Source organism: Numenius arquata, chromosome 4, assembly GCF_964106895.1.
Source record: "Numenius arquata chromosome 4, bNumArq3.hap1.1, whole genome shotgun sequence".
Lineage (NCBI taxonomy): Eukaryota > Metazoa > Chordata > Aves > Charadriiformes > Scolopacidae > Numenius > Numenius arquata.
Genome location: NC_133579.1, coordinates 75802495 through 75820507, shown reverse-complemented (window position 1 = coordinate 75820507; position 18013 = coordinate 75802495). Strand labels below are relative to the sequence as shown.

Here is an 18013-nt window from a genome sequence, read left to right as displayed (position 1 = left end):
TTCTTGTGAACTATCAAATCCAGATTAATCTATCCCATCCACCTGACTCTCCTTCCAGCAAAACTGTTCTCACACCCTGCTGCAATCTCCATGTTTGCAGATGTGACAACCAGGGAATGAAAACGGAGTGCTGTAACGACCTCAGATGGAAAGCTGCCTGGAAACATTGATTGCTTCTTGCCGTGCTCGCCTCAGTTATTTAAATAGTATTATACTATCTCAAAGGTTTGTAAACAGATACAGAGAGATGAAGTTCCTGCATGTGCTGTACCAAAAACTAAATAAGCCAGAGCTATGTGCCTTCAATAATACTCTCTGTCTCAGGCTCCTGTCACACAAACATATAAGCATCTGCTCATCTTTGCCGAACAGCGCTTCCGATTTCACTGGACTGCAGGGTAAATTTAAATTTAAAGCCATTCTCATTTGCAGACTCAGGACTTATGGCATGATACTTAATTGTCTGTGCACCAGACTCTAGTGCCATTTAAGATGCTGTAGGGTAACCCTCCTGGCTTCCAGCTGCTGCTCCAGAATGGTGCAGGTTTATCCTAAGTCCCGTCTTATCAGCCCAGATGTCTCTGATGCCTTCGGGCATCTACAGTGACACGTGTATTAGCCCAACTGTCATCACACTAGAATGCAGATTTCAGAGCAACACAGCTCAGACTCAATGCAACAGAGGGAGAGAATAGCTTTTGTTAAATCCCGGGAGCGTGAGCTGCAAGCAGAACGCCATATACTGTTCTTTTCATTTCCTAAATTGCTCTGGTATCTTCAGAGACATGGAGACCATCAAGATAGAAAACGCTGCAAGCTACAAGTAATGGAGCCAGTCAACCTACAACTTACCTGTAGTACTATGTCCCGTCCATTCCGTGTGATGTTAACAGTATGGGGCTGTCCATTTGCCATGTTCCTGTGGTCAACATCAATGTTATACGGCTCTTTGGTGCCTCCTAGGCTGTACCGAATTTGCAAATTCCCTAGTGAAAGAAATGTGAAAAGCACCCTCAGGTATTTTGATCTTTATTCACCAGCTATTTTCCCCTCTCTGTTTTCACATAGAGTTATCATTTTACACTTCAATTGCTCTCAGAGCTGGTCTCTGCAGTAGAAGAGCCAGTGGGTGAGATTATAAAGCTACTGGGCTGAAAGCTGCTTCCAGTTCACATCCAGAAGTGCGACAACGACTAGCATCTCAAAGTGTTTGTAAACACTCCAGATTGCAAACCAAACAAATCAGAGCTATGCCTTGAACAATAGGGACAATTGGTACAAATTTGAGCACAGCAAGTAGCACTTTATTGTTGAGATCATTATCCTTGCCGCAGTAAAGTTATTTTAAGTTATACGAAGCACGATGTTGTCTAAAGAATAAACCATTCATATGCAATGAATAAAGTCAAAATTACAACAAATTAACACTGACACATAATCTACACAAGGGACTTCCTTGCTCTCACATTTAATTGTTGTTGACAAGTGACCGTCTGGACTTTTATGGAAATTTAATAATATATGGTGAAATGAAAACCTCAGGTTATATTGTTAGAAAAGTATAGTCAAAATGGTTAGTTGATATTCATGATGTACTGCCAGACAAATTTTTCTTTTCGAAACAAAAGTGAAGTGCCTGCTCTTCATAACAAATTTTAATATTTGATTAAAAGGAAGGAGGTTTGAAAAGGGAAATACAGACCCCATTATAGGTCAAAACTTGAAATATTCTGGCCCAAAAGAGCAGCCCTAGACCTTTATGACTATAATTTAGGTGTCTGATGTGGGATTTCTCTCATCCACCTTATTTCTTCCCTGTGAATGGAAAAAATGAGTGGCATGTGGAATACTCATACTAACTTATCCCACAGAAGAGAACGATAGTAAAATCATGCTAATTGTGATTTTCATAGGGCACTAAGGCACTATTTGGAATCAAAGAATATTCAACTTATATACAGTTTTAATATTGTAACAGGAAATGATCCATGTCCAATCTTCAACCATCATCAAGATGTTTAGGACCTTATATACTACATCCGTATTTTAGTCACCTCAGTGGGCATCCCAATTTTCAGAAGAACAGTACATTACATTTTCCACTGATTACTGTTGATATTGCCATTAGTTCAGCAACTAAGGTGCCTACATGTGGATGCCTACTTGTCCCCTCCATAATGCTGGTTCATGGCATGGATCTGACTGTTACAGCGCTTTTAGGGTTATTTTCTCCCCGTTTCTTTTTGAGAGGGAGGGTTGTCTAGAGAAACCCCACTGAATTCAACAGTTACATCAGTACAAAATAGTACAGCAGAACAGAGGTTCAGGTCCCAAGTACTTAAGTTTTACATGACAAAGGTGAAGAGACTTTCTCATTAGTTCAGACCTTCAGCTGAATGCCAAGCTGGTTCTATTATCGATAGTGCCTTCAATGGAGAGAGCTCAGAGTAGTTGCTTACCAGAGGGCTTGACAAGCACAGCCATGAAGTCCTGGGTATAGGAGCTGATGTATAGTAGGACACAAGGGGACTTGGTGGTACTGAAGCTGAAGCTGAGCTCTTCTTTATTCAAGCTGAGGTCAGGCGCTGTGATCTCAGGATCTGTAGAACTCAAAAGTGTTCGGCTAACCAAATCCTTCATGCTAGTCCCTGGGGAGTGAAAGTTGTAACGAAGCCACATTCCCTCTTCAAAAAATGCTCCAACATCTTGAACATAAGAGAAAAAAAAAAAAAAAAAGAGAGAAATTAAATGTGCTGATGACTTTTGGATGAAACATATTACTACCGACTTGATCAGTACTAATTCGTGTGCATATTTCTACTGCTGCATTATTTAAGCACTGCTAATATTTAGCTGAAGAGCCTCACTATTTTCCAATGAGAATGAAAAGGATGATCTCCATTTTATTGGTAGGTACCTGGATTCACAGAGCAAAGGACAGATTTCCTTTGGGTCACAGAGAAGGTCTATGCCTATATCTTGTATTAATACTACAGACAGACCAGAAGAACCACACCTTAGATTTGTTCTCATTGAAGTCCTGCAGTAGGTAATGCTCCAAAGAAGGAGATACAAGGAAGAGAGATTTAAGGCGCACAGTAAGCAAACACTATCAAGGAAAAGGAAAAACAGCAATTCTGACAAGCAAATTCGAGTGTATTTGGAAGGACCTCACAAAGGAATGATGAAAATTCCATCATCAAAGATTTGAAATAGGATTTGATGCAATGCTAGAAAGCAATCCACTGCTAGCGCAATCCTTCATGAGAACTGCATAACTATGATGCCTTTATGGGAGACAAAATTAACTAGGGAGCTTGACTCAGTGGGGAGCAAGGCAAGAGAAACCTGAACTGTAGCTCCCAGGAGGTGCTACCCAGACAAAGTTTTCAAACCAGTCTGAGACAAAATGTCATGTTCCAATACCCCTGAAAGAAAATAAAACAGAAAATTTGGCAGAATTAGGACTTTCAGTTGAAAAAGCATTGTTATTACTTCTCATAATAATAATGCCTATTTCTTAACATTAAAAACATAATTCAAAGTTGACATTCTTACAGTGAAGGCTGACTTTGACCGCATCCTGTAGGAATCACAGCACAATTGCCTACCATTGGCAGTGTATAACCTACTAAGTCTATTGGGGATGGCTGGGCTGGCTTTTTATGGCAGTCATTCATTTAGTGACATCAGATAAGCTTTGCTGTTTGGGACAACTTCATTAAAGGAAATTTTTAAATTACATTTGAACTTAATTAAGAAGGTATGTTTATGAATATTTCATAAGGGATTAAAAAACAATGAATAAGGATTACGAGCATAGCACATGAGTACTGTATTTAAAGAATGCTAAAAGAGGTGACCAGTCTTTACAAAAAATCTTTCATCATTTACTTACTTCCTACATGATTCAAAGTTGCCATAGGTTGCCCATCTAAACTTTTGAAAAATCAAGACACTATCTTTATTTTAAAAGAGATTTAATATTTATTTCCTTTTAGCATTTGGAACTTTCACACAATTCTAAGCAAAGACTTTACTGCAAAACATAGGAAGCAAGATGTCCATTTTACAAGCTGTGCAGTGACACAAAAGGCGTCAGGAAAGAGCCTGCAGACTTTATTCAGAGTAACTGAGCAGAGAAAAGATAAGAAGACAGGTAAAATTATCATTGACTTTATTGATGCTCCATTCCAGAATTTTGCTAAATCTAGTGCTGGAAAAGCTTTGTGTTTTCCTGTTGCCACGTATAAGCTCTCTAACACTCAAAATATCCTAGTCCCTGTCACTGTGCAGCCATATAAAACATGGAATCAAGTTGTGGTCCCAAGGTGCTATAAATAATTCAATCATTCTGATAGATTTATAACTGCCATTTTATAAGAGAAACCTTAAATCACCATGAAACAGTTATGGGAGAGGCAATTCAATTTTACAACTATATTTTGCAGTAGACTCAAGTACTCCTGTATTAAAAGTGAAGGGCCCTATCCTGAAAATACTTCCCAAAACTGTGATGCCTCAGCCTTGAAAATCTGTGTTAGTACCTACATCTAAAGCAGTCTACACTGTAGTTCTTCAGTATTTGAAAGATGGGCTTAAAAATATCCCTGTGGTTGCTAGTTTATGCTTTTCCAACCTCTGCTTCTAGCTCAGGCGAGCTGCTCCTGGGGCAGATGCTGTGCCAACGGCAGAGCTGCTGGCCCCAGCCGGCGTCAGGGGGCCGGGGTGCAGGAGCCCTGCCTATCCACACTGCCATTGCCCCGCTGGGCACCGCAGCCCCGGTGCAGGGAGGATCTGCCCATGCACGCAGCACGCCCATGCAGAATTATGTTCTCCTCTGGCCTCTTCACTGCTTATCATGCCTTTTATTTTAGGAGCGGTCTTTGGGATTGCCCAGTGCTATGCTTGCACTGGGAATACTGGTACCTTCGGTCCTAACCTCAGCGCTGTGCTGGGGCTGAACTGGGAAGCGTGCAACGCGTTTTCCACAGCTGTAAATGTTATGAATTGCTACTTTAAATGTTCATTACTACAAAGAAAGCTTTAAGTAAATGGTGCTCTCTGAAATGGTAAGACTGTATTTTCCCAAAAGGATTTCTTGACAAAGCTAACAATGCTGTGTACGTTTAACTTGACTTTGCACTGAGAAAATAGTTTTCAGTATAGCTGTACTATTACAGGCAGACAAGCCTTAGTAATGAGCCTTGAAATTCTCCTCACACGCACGCCACCTCTCTTAAGAGGATGGATAAGAGGAAGGTTCACTTTGGCTGGGTGGGTGTATTAGGCCCTCAACAGGAAGATACTGAATGCCCTCAAGTTCCAGCTCAGCAAAGAGTTTGATGCACATGATTGTGCTCTTTCCCGAATGAAGCTGAAGTCCTTGCAGCAGGGCTGAAAAGTACTTAGCAGCTCACAGGAGCAAGATGTTTAAATTATTAGGAAATGTTAGAAAAAGCTAGAGGACAATTTTCTCTATATTGAACGCAGGTGTAAGATGACTTGGAAACGCTGAGGGCTGATCAATGAAAAAACTGTCTACTTGGAGGTCACAAGCATATCATCTTCCTGAAGATCTCATAGAAGGAATATTGAAGTCTTGAAGTCCTTCATTCAGAAAACCATTCAGAAAACCAGGACACTGCCTGAATAAAACAGGTAAAATGCAGCACAAACCCTGCTGCTGAAATGTGGATGACGTTTCCATGCACCACCCTCTGCTTTCTTTTGTCACATTTCAAATGCTACCTGAAAAGATGAGTCTTGGAGGATCAGGCATAAGACGCAATGAAAGGTTCCTCTGCAAACTGCCCTTTCGAGACAGAAGCCGTGGGGAAATGCGTGTGGTGGTAACAGGTCAGTTTTCTTTGGAAAGCAGTACCTATTTCTACACCAATATGCAGTGAGTGAGGTCATCCTCTGTTGACAGACTTCATACAGTACATACAGTTTGGGATTGCTTTGTAGAGGAACCCAGAACAGGATTTGTGGATCATTGGAAATGATTTTATCAAGCAAGAGGGGTATCCCCAGTGTGAACTGCACCCATTTTACAAAAATCTCTGGCTTCAATTTGAAAAGGGATGAAGCAAAAGCTGATCCAAAATTTCCACACAAAATGCCCATGTACCCAGAACTGACAAACTTATTTTGAAGGTTACAATTCCCCACTCAGCCACTTTTATTTTTGTACACTCTTATGTCTGGTATCAGGAATATTGAAAGACTGGAGGAAAAAAAGCAGCCAAATAGCTACAAAGAAACCCATTTCTCTTACAAAATTTCCACAATCACCTGACATTTCTGGACTAGTGTTGTAGGCCTAAGAAAAGGGGTGGCCTACAGGAAGGCTGGGGAGAGTCTGTTTACAAAGGCCTGCAGTGACAGGATGAGGGGCAATGGTTTTAAGCTGGAGAAGGGGAGATTTAGATTGGATATTAGGAAAAAGTTCTTTACCATGAGGGTGGTGGAACACTGGAACAGGTTGCCCAGGGAGGTGGTTGAGGCCCCTTCCCTTGAGATATTCAAGGTGAAGCTCGACGAGGCCCTGGGCAACCTGGTCTAGTTGGGGGTGTCCCCGCTGACTGCGGGGAGGTCGGACTAGATGACCTTTGGAGGTCCCTTCCGGCCTGGACCAATCTATGAATCTATGAAAATATCAGGGGGATTCTGATTCTCCTTTGCTGCTGGTTTAATGTCAGTGAAATGTTAGTGTTGGGTCTTCTCTTCTTAGGTAGTTAGAATGAGCCATACACTCAGTCTCACGCAGAACTTGTTTTCTTTCTCTGCTACTTTTTCCTCACCTGTGAAGAGCATTGCTAGCGTGGCACAGGTGTGCCTGAACACAGCTCCAGCAAGATTTTCTATCTGGAGGCGTGTGTGTATATATATATATATATTGGCACTGGTGAGGCCCCACCTCGAGGGCTGTGTCCAGTTTGGGCCCCTCACCACAAAAAAGACATTGAGGGGCTGGAGCAGGTCCAGAGAAGGGCAACAGAGCTGGTGAGGGGTCTGGAGAAGAAGTCTTGTGAGGAGAGGCTGAGGGAGCTGGGGGTGTTCAGCCTGGAGAAAAGGAGGCTGAGGGGAGACCTTCTCGCTCTCTCCAACTCCCTGAAAGGAGGGTGTAGGCAGGGGGGGGTCGGTCTCTTCTCCCAAGGAACAGGCAACAGGACAAGAGGAAATGGCCTCAAGTTGTGCCAGGGGAGGTTCAGATTGGAGATTAGGAAAAATGTTTACACAGAAAGGGTTATTAAGCCTTGGAATGGGCTGCCCAGGGAAGTGGTTGAGGCACCATCCCTGGAGGGATTTAAAAGCCGGGTTGACATAGTGCTTAGAGACATGGTTTAGTGATGGTTTTTATCAGTTACGTTGATGGTTGGACTAGATGATCTGAAAGGTCCCTTCGAACCCAGGTAATTCTATGATTCTATATAAAAGATAGAGAACTCGGCAGGCTTTACAGCAGTTGAATTGGCTCTGTGCTGACCGTCAGGATACAAATGTTAACAGGGATTGTCATGAATCAAGATACTGCTCCTAATAAATAAAGAAGCAACAGATGTATGGAGCTACAAAAATAATCTGAAAACAATCAGAACAAAAAACAACCAAAACCACCCCCCAAAAACCACCCCAATTTCAACACAGGAGCTTTTCAAGAGTGGCACTGTAAGAGGTAGAATCTACCTTCTGCAGTAGGACAGCTATCACTGACCCACAACTACCCTCTCACATTTTTTCCAAGTAAACTCAAGACCTGGCTCAAGTCTCACCTTTTATCCGGGGACCAAGGAGAAAGTAATGCTGGTTACTTCTCAGGTATTACTGTATTTGGCTTCTTTGAGGCTGGGCCTTCAAAGCAATAACAGGGGAAAATCCCTGCCTTACAGAGGCTGAAGTAAAAATCCTGACAGCTATGAAGCCTGGCCAGGACACATTAAAACTGCAGCAGAGAAAGATTCTCTCCTCTCTGTTTCACAAAGCTGACTGAAATACTTTCTTAACAGCTGTAAGCATGTCCCATCTGGAGGCCCTAAACACCTCCTTGGCCCTGGCAGATTTGGTAAATTAAAAATATTACTCTGTGACACTGCTTGCCAGCGCTCAATGCTGTGTCTTCCCTGTACAGGGTTCTGGATGCAAAAAGCAGCATTTTCAAAATACTAAGCAAGGACAGTGACCTGAGGCGTTCTGACACTCAGTGCTTGTACAAAGATTGTTATGGTGATTTAGACAGCTGAACAAAACCTCTTTCCCAGTGCATAATTTTATTTCCTTTTTGATTTCTCATGTAGTTATGAATATTGAATATAGATTAACTAGAGCTTCCTTTTCTGGCTTGTGGCTAAAAATGTGCTAGAGAGCACCAGAAATCGCAGCTACTTCTAGGCTGTGGTCACAAAGATTAAGACTGTTTGCTGAGATACATCCTGGCCATAGGGCATCAGTAAAGGGTCAGAATCTCACAGCTGTTGGTCTGGGAGAGAATTTACTTTGAGTGCTCCGAAGATGGTAATGCTCGACGTTTTATTCCTCCTTCAGGCTCACAGTATTTAGTTTGTGAAACCAAGAAGTGGGGATTAAAAGGTTTTGTTCTACATCCTCAAGTCTCATATTCTGGCTACCATTACTGTAATAATTTGTGATGCACATTTTAATGTTTTACACGTGGAGTAAAATACCAAAATACAGCAACTGGCATTAATAGAATACAAACCCACTGAGGGTTTGCTTCTTCTATATAAATATACCAGTACTCCCCATGAAAAAATCTTTCTTGAACAAATGACCATCAGAATCGGGGGATATATAAAATAATGTCCAGCTGAGAAACATGGGGCTTCATCATAAATCAATGCAAAGTTTCTTGCTACCTTCAGTAGAACAGGATGAGTGCCACAGCAGAGGGGGTTAAGCCACCTGATTGATTACACCTTCAAGCCTCCCTACTCAATGCCAACAGGTAGATTCTGCCGGGAAGCAGTCTGGCATACCTAAGCAAGGCTGAGCTCTGAACCTTCTTTTGCAATAGCCCTGTAAAGCCAGTGCCTTTTATTTTACCTTGCTATACCTGGACAAAAGTGCACATGCCAAGGAAAGACTAAAAAGGTCAGGAAAGTCACAGTTGCTGTTCATTCTGCACTGATATAAAGTTACTAGAGATCTTTCTCTATCGGTTTGAACCAATCAGTTTGAACTGATGTCTAGGACAGCAGGCTCAGAATAAGGGAATGGCAACCTGTGCGGTGTATTTTCTGCTGAATCTAAATGAAAAGCCAGCTCCCTTTCTAATGGAAATATCCACAATGGTTGAAAAAAACCCCATCAAATAAAACAGGATGGATGAAGAAAAATGTAATGTCAAATATACATCAGACCAGGTTTCATGATTTCCTGCCAGGGAGTCTTTGGAAGTGCTCTCTAGGTAACCTCAGAGAAAAACTTGCATCTTTGCAAGAGCCATTTGAGAAATATTAGAGACTGCCTGTTGATTGCACAGTATTCAGAGTGACAACTTTGATAGGTGAGATCTGGCTTCAATTCCTTCCTGTACCACAGGTATCCATTCCCAAAGTGAGCAGTTCCTTGCTTCCCCCATTATCGCGTTCACTTTCTGCATTACCATAATAAAAACATTGCCCAGGGAGGTTGTGGAGTCCCCTTTGGAGATTTTCAAGACCCGCCTGGATGCAATCCTGAGTAACATGCTCTAACATGCTCTGGGCAATCCTGCTTCAGCAGGGGAGTTGGACTAGATGATCTTTATGGTCTCTTCCAACTCTAAAAATTCAGTGAAATTCAGTGAAATTCTTGAATCACAGAGCTATTGTAAGGATAAATACCTTATCAGCTTGTGAGGTGCCAATACTACTCCAATAGCATGCAGGTGTATAAATATTGCAGATGAGTGTCTGATGCAAGAACCTCAAATCCCTCTGTTGCCTTTGCACAGGCATGCAGCAGCCGGCAATATTGCTGAAGCTGCTCTTCTCAACTTTCATGAAACATCTGCATTCAGTGAACAATGACACCAGACTATTACAGTTAGCTGACAAAGAAATTGAAAGTTTATCACATTTTCTGAGCCGGGACCTAGTATTTTTTAAGTTACTACACTGATTTATTTGCTTTCTTTGTACAGAATAAGAAATCTTTGCATTTTATATGTAGTTTATTATGAATAAACATGTAGTTTATTATGGATAAACTTGCCAGTGGGCTGGCAAGTTCAGTTTATAATCTGGTTGATATCTCTTTGAGATATGTAAGTAGCATCGGGAAGGCATGTTTTGCTTTAAAAAGAGAAACAAATGTTTTTTTTCCCAATAAAAGAATTCTTGTGACTTAAGTGAAATGCAATTTTCAAAGTACTAGAGCATTACTGTGCATGTGTAATAAGGCATTATTGACAGGACAGCAGAATGGAATAACTTTACAGAGTATATGGGGGTTTTTTGTGAGTGTATATATTTACTCAATAGAGGATAAGACCTAAGTCCTGAATTTTGATCTACAAGTAGAAAAACCTGACTGCAGCATTCATACTTACCAGACTGGAGCATAACATTTCCAACCCATGAAAATTTCTGATATAACTTTTGTCTAACAGCTCATGATCATGCTGTGTATAGCAGAATTTTTTTTGAGGGTCTCGATTTTCCAGGTTCTTGGATTATGAATAATGAAAACTAAGACCACCTTAAACCACTTGAACAATCACCTCCCCATTACTTACAGCAAAGAATTTAAATGTATTTGCACCCAGCAAAATAAAGGGAATTGAATGGTACAACCAGGGCAGAATTTGGAGGTGGTCAAATGTCGGTCTAAGAGTCTACGGAAGGGTTGAGAGCTGCTTCGCCCATCTGCCACAGCACCAGATCTGATATGTCTGGTTTGCATTCACTCAGGCTGGTAAAAAGCTGATTTTTCTCTTTGAGGCAGAGAAGGGAGCAAGAAAAGAAGGCAATCTGATCAGGACAATAGTACTGTGAGGGCTTTCAGGGTTCATGCAAATATAAAAACAAACATGAAGGAGTTCAGTTCGGGCATTGGCAGAAGGATTGCAATAATTCACACTGCGAATCTGAGCTTTAGTTGAAAGAAAGAAAAAAAACATATACACTGTGCTCCTCTCCTTGGTGTTTGTTGATGCAAATTGAGTAACTGAACAGAAACTGGGAAGCTTTGAATTCACTCTTCCAGCACACCTGAAGGCACATGAGTCACAGCACCAGCTATTTAATTTTTGGGGTTTTTTTGCCACACTGTCTTGGTGGCGGGCAATTTTTTCTCCTGGACTTGATCCACAGCACTTCAATACCCAAATGAGGAATGCTTTCTCCCTGGGGGATCCCCCACATCACAGTGCTGCCACACACTTTGCATAGCCATTGCAGTATTTGACCTTCACTCTTTTTGTTTAAAGGAAGGAAAGAGGTTTTTTTTTAGAGGAACAAAATTTAATTGTTTTCTCAGAAATGCTTTAATGATAATAGAACAGCTGTGGAAGAAAAAAAAAAAGAGAATTTATGCTTAAGCAAAGGACAGAGAAAGGTCAGAAAGCAATCTGTAGGACTGCAGAAACACAGCAGCTATTCCACAGAACAATTTCTCTGAGCAATAAAGGAGAAGTGAAGCCAATTGCATATGCCCCAAATACAAAGCAAAAATAAAGTTAAAATTGATGTCAGGCTGCATTTTTGCACTTTTTTTTTGTCCTTGTAAAAAAATAGTGTAATTTCCAGGCCACTACCACATCAATCACATTGTGATCTGCTGCTAATAAGGCTGGAGACAATGCAATTTCTTGTCAGTCATCAATCAGTGGCTCTAAGGATGGATTTCATCAGCAAAAGAATCCACAATATGTGAGGCCTGTTTTTATTGTGAGATATGTTTATTACTTATGAACCATTGTATGGTGATTTCCTTAAGTAATGAGGTTTTTTTTTTGATTTTTCCAATCACTTGTTCTGCTAGCAGTTTCAGTATGCAACCAACCCCAAAAAGTTTACCATGGGGAAGTGAATTGAATATCAAAATAAAATTTTGGGATAAGAAAAGCTTCTTCGGGCAAATTAAAATCAATGGGAAGGGAAGACTCTGGTATACGGTCAGGCACTATTGATTATCAAATCAACAGCTGCCTGGCCTGGAAGATTTACTCAGAGAAGTAAAATAACAAAACATAGTCCTAGTTTATTGTGCAAAGCACTAACTTTGTTATATCTTGGCAGTTGACATGAATTCCTAGTGAAGGTAGCAAAGGAAAATATTCTTGCTTGCCTCATATTAGACTCACCCAATATCACGGCATCCAACTGCATACTGCGGAGCAGGTTAGAAAACCACAAGTGACTGAGCAGTATTCAACTATGTCCTTGCTATAAAGAGTGGAATTGGTTGAAAACAAGGAATACAGTCTTTAAAAACATGTTCACAGACATTTCAGTGCTTTTAGAGAGAGGAAAGTGTCAAAGTGTTAATGAAACATGAATTGAAATATCAGCTCATAACCCAGCCTCAGGTAGAAAGACTGCCTCTTTCTGTTTTGAACTTGGTTTCCTCTAAGCGTGGCTGGAAGGGAGCAGGGTATGGATATCTGCAAAGTAACACTCAAAGTTTGATTTGGCAAAAAAAGAGAAGTTAAGAAGGAGTTGGAAACCAGAATGTCAAAAGACAGGAGCTTTCCTCTACTGCCAAGACAGCTTCATTAAGGGAATGTGGTGACTGGTGACCCAGCCTGCCTGCAGGGTTCCCCGTACAGTGGGCAATGTAAAAGCAAAAAAACAGTTTATGAGGCTAGAGATTTCTTTAACATCACAGATACTCTGAGAAGAGCCTTCACATTTTTTAGTTGAAACTGTAGGTTTAGTACCTTTTGAGAAAGCTTTTAAAATTATAAGGAAAAGCAACAGATTGGATGATTTTATGTACCAATAAAAGCACAGTGAAAGAGAGCTGCTGAGAGATACTAGCACCTCAGGTAAATGTGATGAAACCTTTAGAGTTGTTGAAAAGAATGTTTCAAGAATATAATGAGAATGTGTAAGGGAAATATATGAATGGCCACAAAGCCTGCAAACCGTGCAAACATGGAAAATTATATTGCCATTACTTCTTCGTCACAATAATTTCTGGTCAAAATAAGAAAAAACAGGTGGAAATAAATTAGTATCTTTATTCTTTCTTTTTCTTTGTATGTAAGATTCTCTTTCCTTCACCCCTTGTCTGTCTTTCTTATGCAGGCATGTGTGTCCATAGTAAATTGGTCTCTTAAATCATTGATTTTGAAAATTCAGAACATTCTTTAGACATTTCCAAAGGACTAACATGTACCTTCCCTTACCCTAGCAAATTCAATCTCTAAAACAGTTTGAGCTACTGAAAGATTTGATCTGGATATGGATGGATAAAATTTTTAATCCAAATGCTGGCCTCCCAATTTAGAATGGCATTCAATTTATATTGGTATTCAACCCAAAGCTCACACCTATCTATCTCCAAATATGTTTCTGAATGAGACTAGGTAGCTTTTGTTTATATCTGTGTTTTTCCTAAAGAAGTAACCATGACATTGTGCTAGCAGCAATTTATTATTCAGCAGCTCAAGACTATAGAATACAATTTGTCAGACCTTCTATGACTCCAAGCATTCCTGATGCATTTTCACGGAATCACGGAATCACAGAATTTTCAGAGTTGGAAGGGACCTCTAGAGATCATCTCGTCCAACTCCCCTGCTAAAGCAGGGTTGCCCAGAGCACATCACTCAGGACTGCATCCAGGCGGGTCTTGAAGATCTCCAGAGAAGGGGACTCCACACCCTCCCTGGGCAGCCTCTTCCAGGGCTCTGGCACTCTCATTGTAAAGAAGTTTCTCCTCATATTTGAATGGAACTTCCCATGTTCCAGCTTGTGTCCATTGCCCCTCGTCCTATCGCTGGAAACCACTGAAAAGAGTCCGGCTCCATCATCCTTCAACCCACCCTTTAGGTACTTGTAAACATAGATAAGGTCTCCCCTCAGCCTTCTCTTCTCCAGGCTAAAGAGCCCCAGCTCTCTCAGCCTTTCCTCATCAGGGAGGTGCTCCAATCCCTTAATCATTTTAGTTGCCCTACTTTGGACTCTCTCCAGTAGTTCCCTGTCTCTCTTGAACTGGGGAGCCCAGAACTGGATGCAGTATTCCAGTTGTGGCCTCACCAGTGCAGAGTAGAGGGGGAGAATGACCTCCCTCCACCTACTGGTCACACTCTTCCCTATGTAGCGCAGGATCCCATTGGCCCTCTTGGCAACAAGGGCACATTGCTGGCTCATGGAAAGTTTGCTGTCCACCAGGTCTCCCAGATCCTTCTCCTCAGTAGTGCTTTCCAGAAGATCCATCCCTAGCCTCTACTGGTGCCTGGGGTTCTTCCTCCCCAGGTGCAGGACCGTACATTTGCCCTTGTATTTTGTTGTTGTGTTATTTGATTTAAATAGGTAACGTATATTACTACTAATGAGAGATGTGGTTTTAAACCATCATGTTTAAATCCTGAGTGTATAATTTGACTTGTTTGTAAGAACTATTAAACAGGATTTACTTGTTTAATTAATAACAGCTGAAGCATTGGTTCTATTGTGGTTTTTTTTTTCTCAGGCAGTTCTCTCATACTCCGACTCCTGCACTAAAGCATTTACCTTTAATGCAAAACGGTCCATCGTAGGCAGTTTTGGAGCAGTCACAGGAGTAGCCGTTGTATTTCTCAACACATTTACCGCCGTTTGCGCAGTACATCCCGTAGCTTGTGCAATGGCCAGAGCAGCCAGGCTTCACCCCTGGTGTGACTTTTGCTCTCTCTTCCAGGTCCAGAGTAACCCCATTCATCCTTAAGGAACGAATGCAACCTAGGAAGCCTCGCTGGCCTCCTGCAGCACCTGAGACAGAATGTAAAACTGTAAGACAACACTGAACAGATTTTATTGCTGTTGCTTTACATGAGATATCCTGCTAAGCTTGTGACAACAGCTGGAAATAAGTAACTACTTCGTAAAGGCAAGGAATTGCCTTGTCCTAATGACAATGGAATCAATGAATCTTAACCTTTAGATACCATACCATAAGTAAGCATAAATAGCAAGTGTCTTTGCTTTACACTGATTAGACATTAGAGATTCTAGCCCTCCACTGTAAGAATTAATTTCATTTCAACTTCAAGATTTTTAGAAATAACAGTGGAAGAAATGGGCTTGGCTTGATTGCTAAGCTATAGCTTTAATCTCCATATGATTAGTGATGATAGATGCTAATAATAATGCCATAATACGATATGTAGTGTCACATTTTTCAAAGCCGTGATGGGGAATGAAGGACTACATTTAAATCCCCACTCTCAGTCGCAGTAGGACATACAGATGTTAATTTCCAAGCAACACCGGGTATATTGTTTATTTGCCAGAGTATAGGGTGAAGGATGTGACACTGAAGAGCTACATTTGAAAGTCTGGCTTGAGATGGCTTTTCTTAGCAGTCAATAAGAACTGTTTCTTTTTTTCCCCTAGTAAACACTTGCTGGAAAATGTGATTTTAGCTAGGAAAGTCTTATCTGAGGCTGTATTAGAAACAAAGAAAAACCTAAAAAAATAGAAATAGCAATGAGTGGCTGCCATCCTTTCTCCTCGTCATCTCATCTCTTTGATTACCGCAGTGCCGCAGGTGCTGAAGAGTCCCTTCAGAGATCTGAACGCTCATCACCACAGAGCACAGAGCTGATATTTACCTGAATGGGGAAGAGGACTAAATACACACCAAAGAGAGAGGGCTGCTTCAAATCAGCTGCTGGTAACTGGATGATTTGGAGTAGGAGGAGGCAATGCTCGGTCTCTGCCAAGTGCATGTGGCAGAGGGCATTCTGGTGCGGTTCCATTCTATGTAAACTCATATACACTGCAGTGAGGAAAAAGACCCCAATACATCTAATTGCCTTCTTTCCCCTCCCAGCGACTGTTATAGCCCCTAGGATGTGAAGTCATCGTCCCTCAGGCTCTCTTGCCGTCCCTAGGAATAGATATTTTTTCTACAGTAAGTGGGATGGGAGGCACCAAAACAATTCTTGTTCGGTATTACTCTCCAGACCCCAATGTTTAGAGTGATCATTTGGAACACTCCAACTCAAATCAATTCTCTGTCTGACTCTGGGTAAGGATTTAAATCTGTTCTTTGAGACATGTGCTTCAATCACCAAGTTGTATAAAATGGATATGATTCAGAAATAAAGAAAATTTGGTTCAGGTTTGGACATTCAGTTTTTGGCAATAAAGGTACTAGGTATTTCAAAACATTGCTCATGTTACAGTTAATTCAAAACTACTAATGAAAATCAACATTAATAACAATTCCCCAAGAACTCAGACTAGAAAAAGATCCAGCTCTTCCTGTTTTCAGCAAAAGGCTTGGAATTTCTTTTAAAAGGTTAAGGCTCCCTCTTTTAAACAAACTTCACATTTCAGCTCATTTTGAAGCTGCCTTTTATTGGGATCACAGTCAGCAGCAAAGGAGAATCTGAGCTTGTAAATAATGACTGCACATCTGGTGACACATTATACACAGTTTGCAGCGACACCGTGCTGTTTACTAAGGCAGTGAAGGTTTTAAACATAATTTTAATTAATTTTGCTGTTGAACCCTGAGTAACATGGGAAAAAAAAGAGATAATATCTTTTTTACCTTCCCCCTTCCCTCTTCTCCCATTAACAGATATCTAGAGAGGTTGAAAAGCGTTTCTTTGCTCAACATTTCATGCAGTTCTGATTCCAGCTAATGGCACTTGGCATGTCTGCACTTCACAGCCCCAGGGCTAATAGTCAAAGAAATACAAGTGCTGCTGGAACAGCCTTCCCAAAACGTAGCGGAGAATAGCAGCTCCAGAAAGCAGCTGCACTAACTTGGTTCCAGGGTTCCATTTGCGTAACACTGCTTTCCTACACCCAGTGCTTTCCTACATTGAATGCTTTCCTACACTGAATGGGCAAACAGCCCATGGGACGAAAAGGAAAAGACTGCAGTGAGGGCCATGAATGCAAAAGCGTGGGCAACGATCAAACCTAAAGAGGCTGAAAGTGCTGCCAAGACTAGGATGGGCACTGCAGACACACGCAGTCCTGGCAAGACCTATGCAGAATTCTTCACTTCTGTGGTGACTAAGTGTGTGTGAAAGAGACACTCGGCAAAAAATGTTTGACACCACTGCCTGCTAAAGGTACTTTCAGCCAGGTGGGGAAAGGCAAAAATGACAAGTTGCCAACACAGAATATTTTTCTCTTAGATGATCTTATTTCTATAATTACGTACATGCTTGTCTTTTCTTCTTTTTTATTTTTCCACCCTGTGCTGTCATGCAAGTGCTTCTGGAGCACAACTTCGCGCATTAAATTATCTGCTGCTGGCAAGCCATGAGGAAAGGAGTGTTCAACGTATGAGAGCAAAGCCCAGTTACCCACTCTGCATCTTACCAACATAGAGCTGGCTGTACAATTCCAGTCGCGTGTGTCCTTCTGTTGGTGCTTTCCGGACCTCCAGGGGTAATTGGTCCACTTGCAGGCTGGCCTGTTTGACATTTCTCTCGGCATGGACCCGATGCCACTGGTCATCATTGAGCTGGTTGGGAGATCTAACGACAATTTCCACGGGCCCATTTCCAACGTCAAATGAAAAGGAAACCTCTGTAGCAGCTGAAACACCAAGCAAAAGGGATCCCGTCTTACATTGTAAACCAATACACTTATAGAATCATTGAATCATGCAATGGTTTAGGTTGGAAGGAACCTTAAAGATCATCGAGCTCCAACCCCCTGCCCTGGGCAGGGACACCTCCCACCAGACCAGGTTGCTCAAAGCCCCATCCAGCCTGGTCTTGAACACCTCCAGGGATGGGGCAGCCACAGCTTCTCTGGGCAACTCGGGCCAGGGTCTCACCACCCTAATACCCTTATACTTCCTAAACAGATAGGAGTCATGTTTACTAGAA

General features: G+C 41.5%; 1 protein-coding gene across 1 annotated transcript in view; it reads right to left on the bottom strand.

Moving 5' to 3' along the window:
• Positions 1-18013, bottom strand: part of CNTNAP2 (contactin associated protein 2) — an 864917-nt gene that overhangs the window by 78282 nt on the left and 768622 nt on the right. Inside the window, exons 17-20 of the mRNA XM_074146844.1 lie at positions 17499-17717; positions 14688-14924; positions 2460-2705; positions 853-986 (exon numbers count right to left, since the gene is read on the bottom strand). Of these exons, the coding sequence (XP_074002945.1) occupies positions 853-986; positions 2460-2705; positions 14688-14924; positions 17499-17717 (836 nt within the window). The remainder of the gene's footprint in view (positions 1-852; positions 987-2459; positions 2706-14687; positions 14925-17498; positions 17718-18013) is intronic.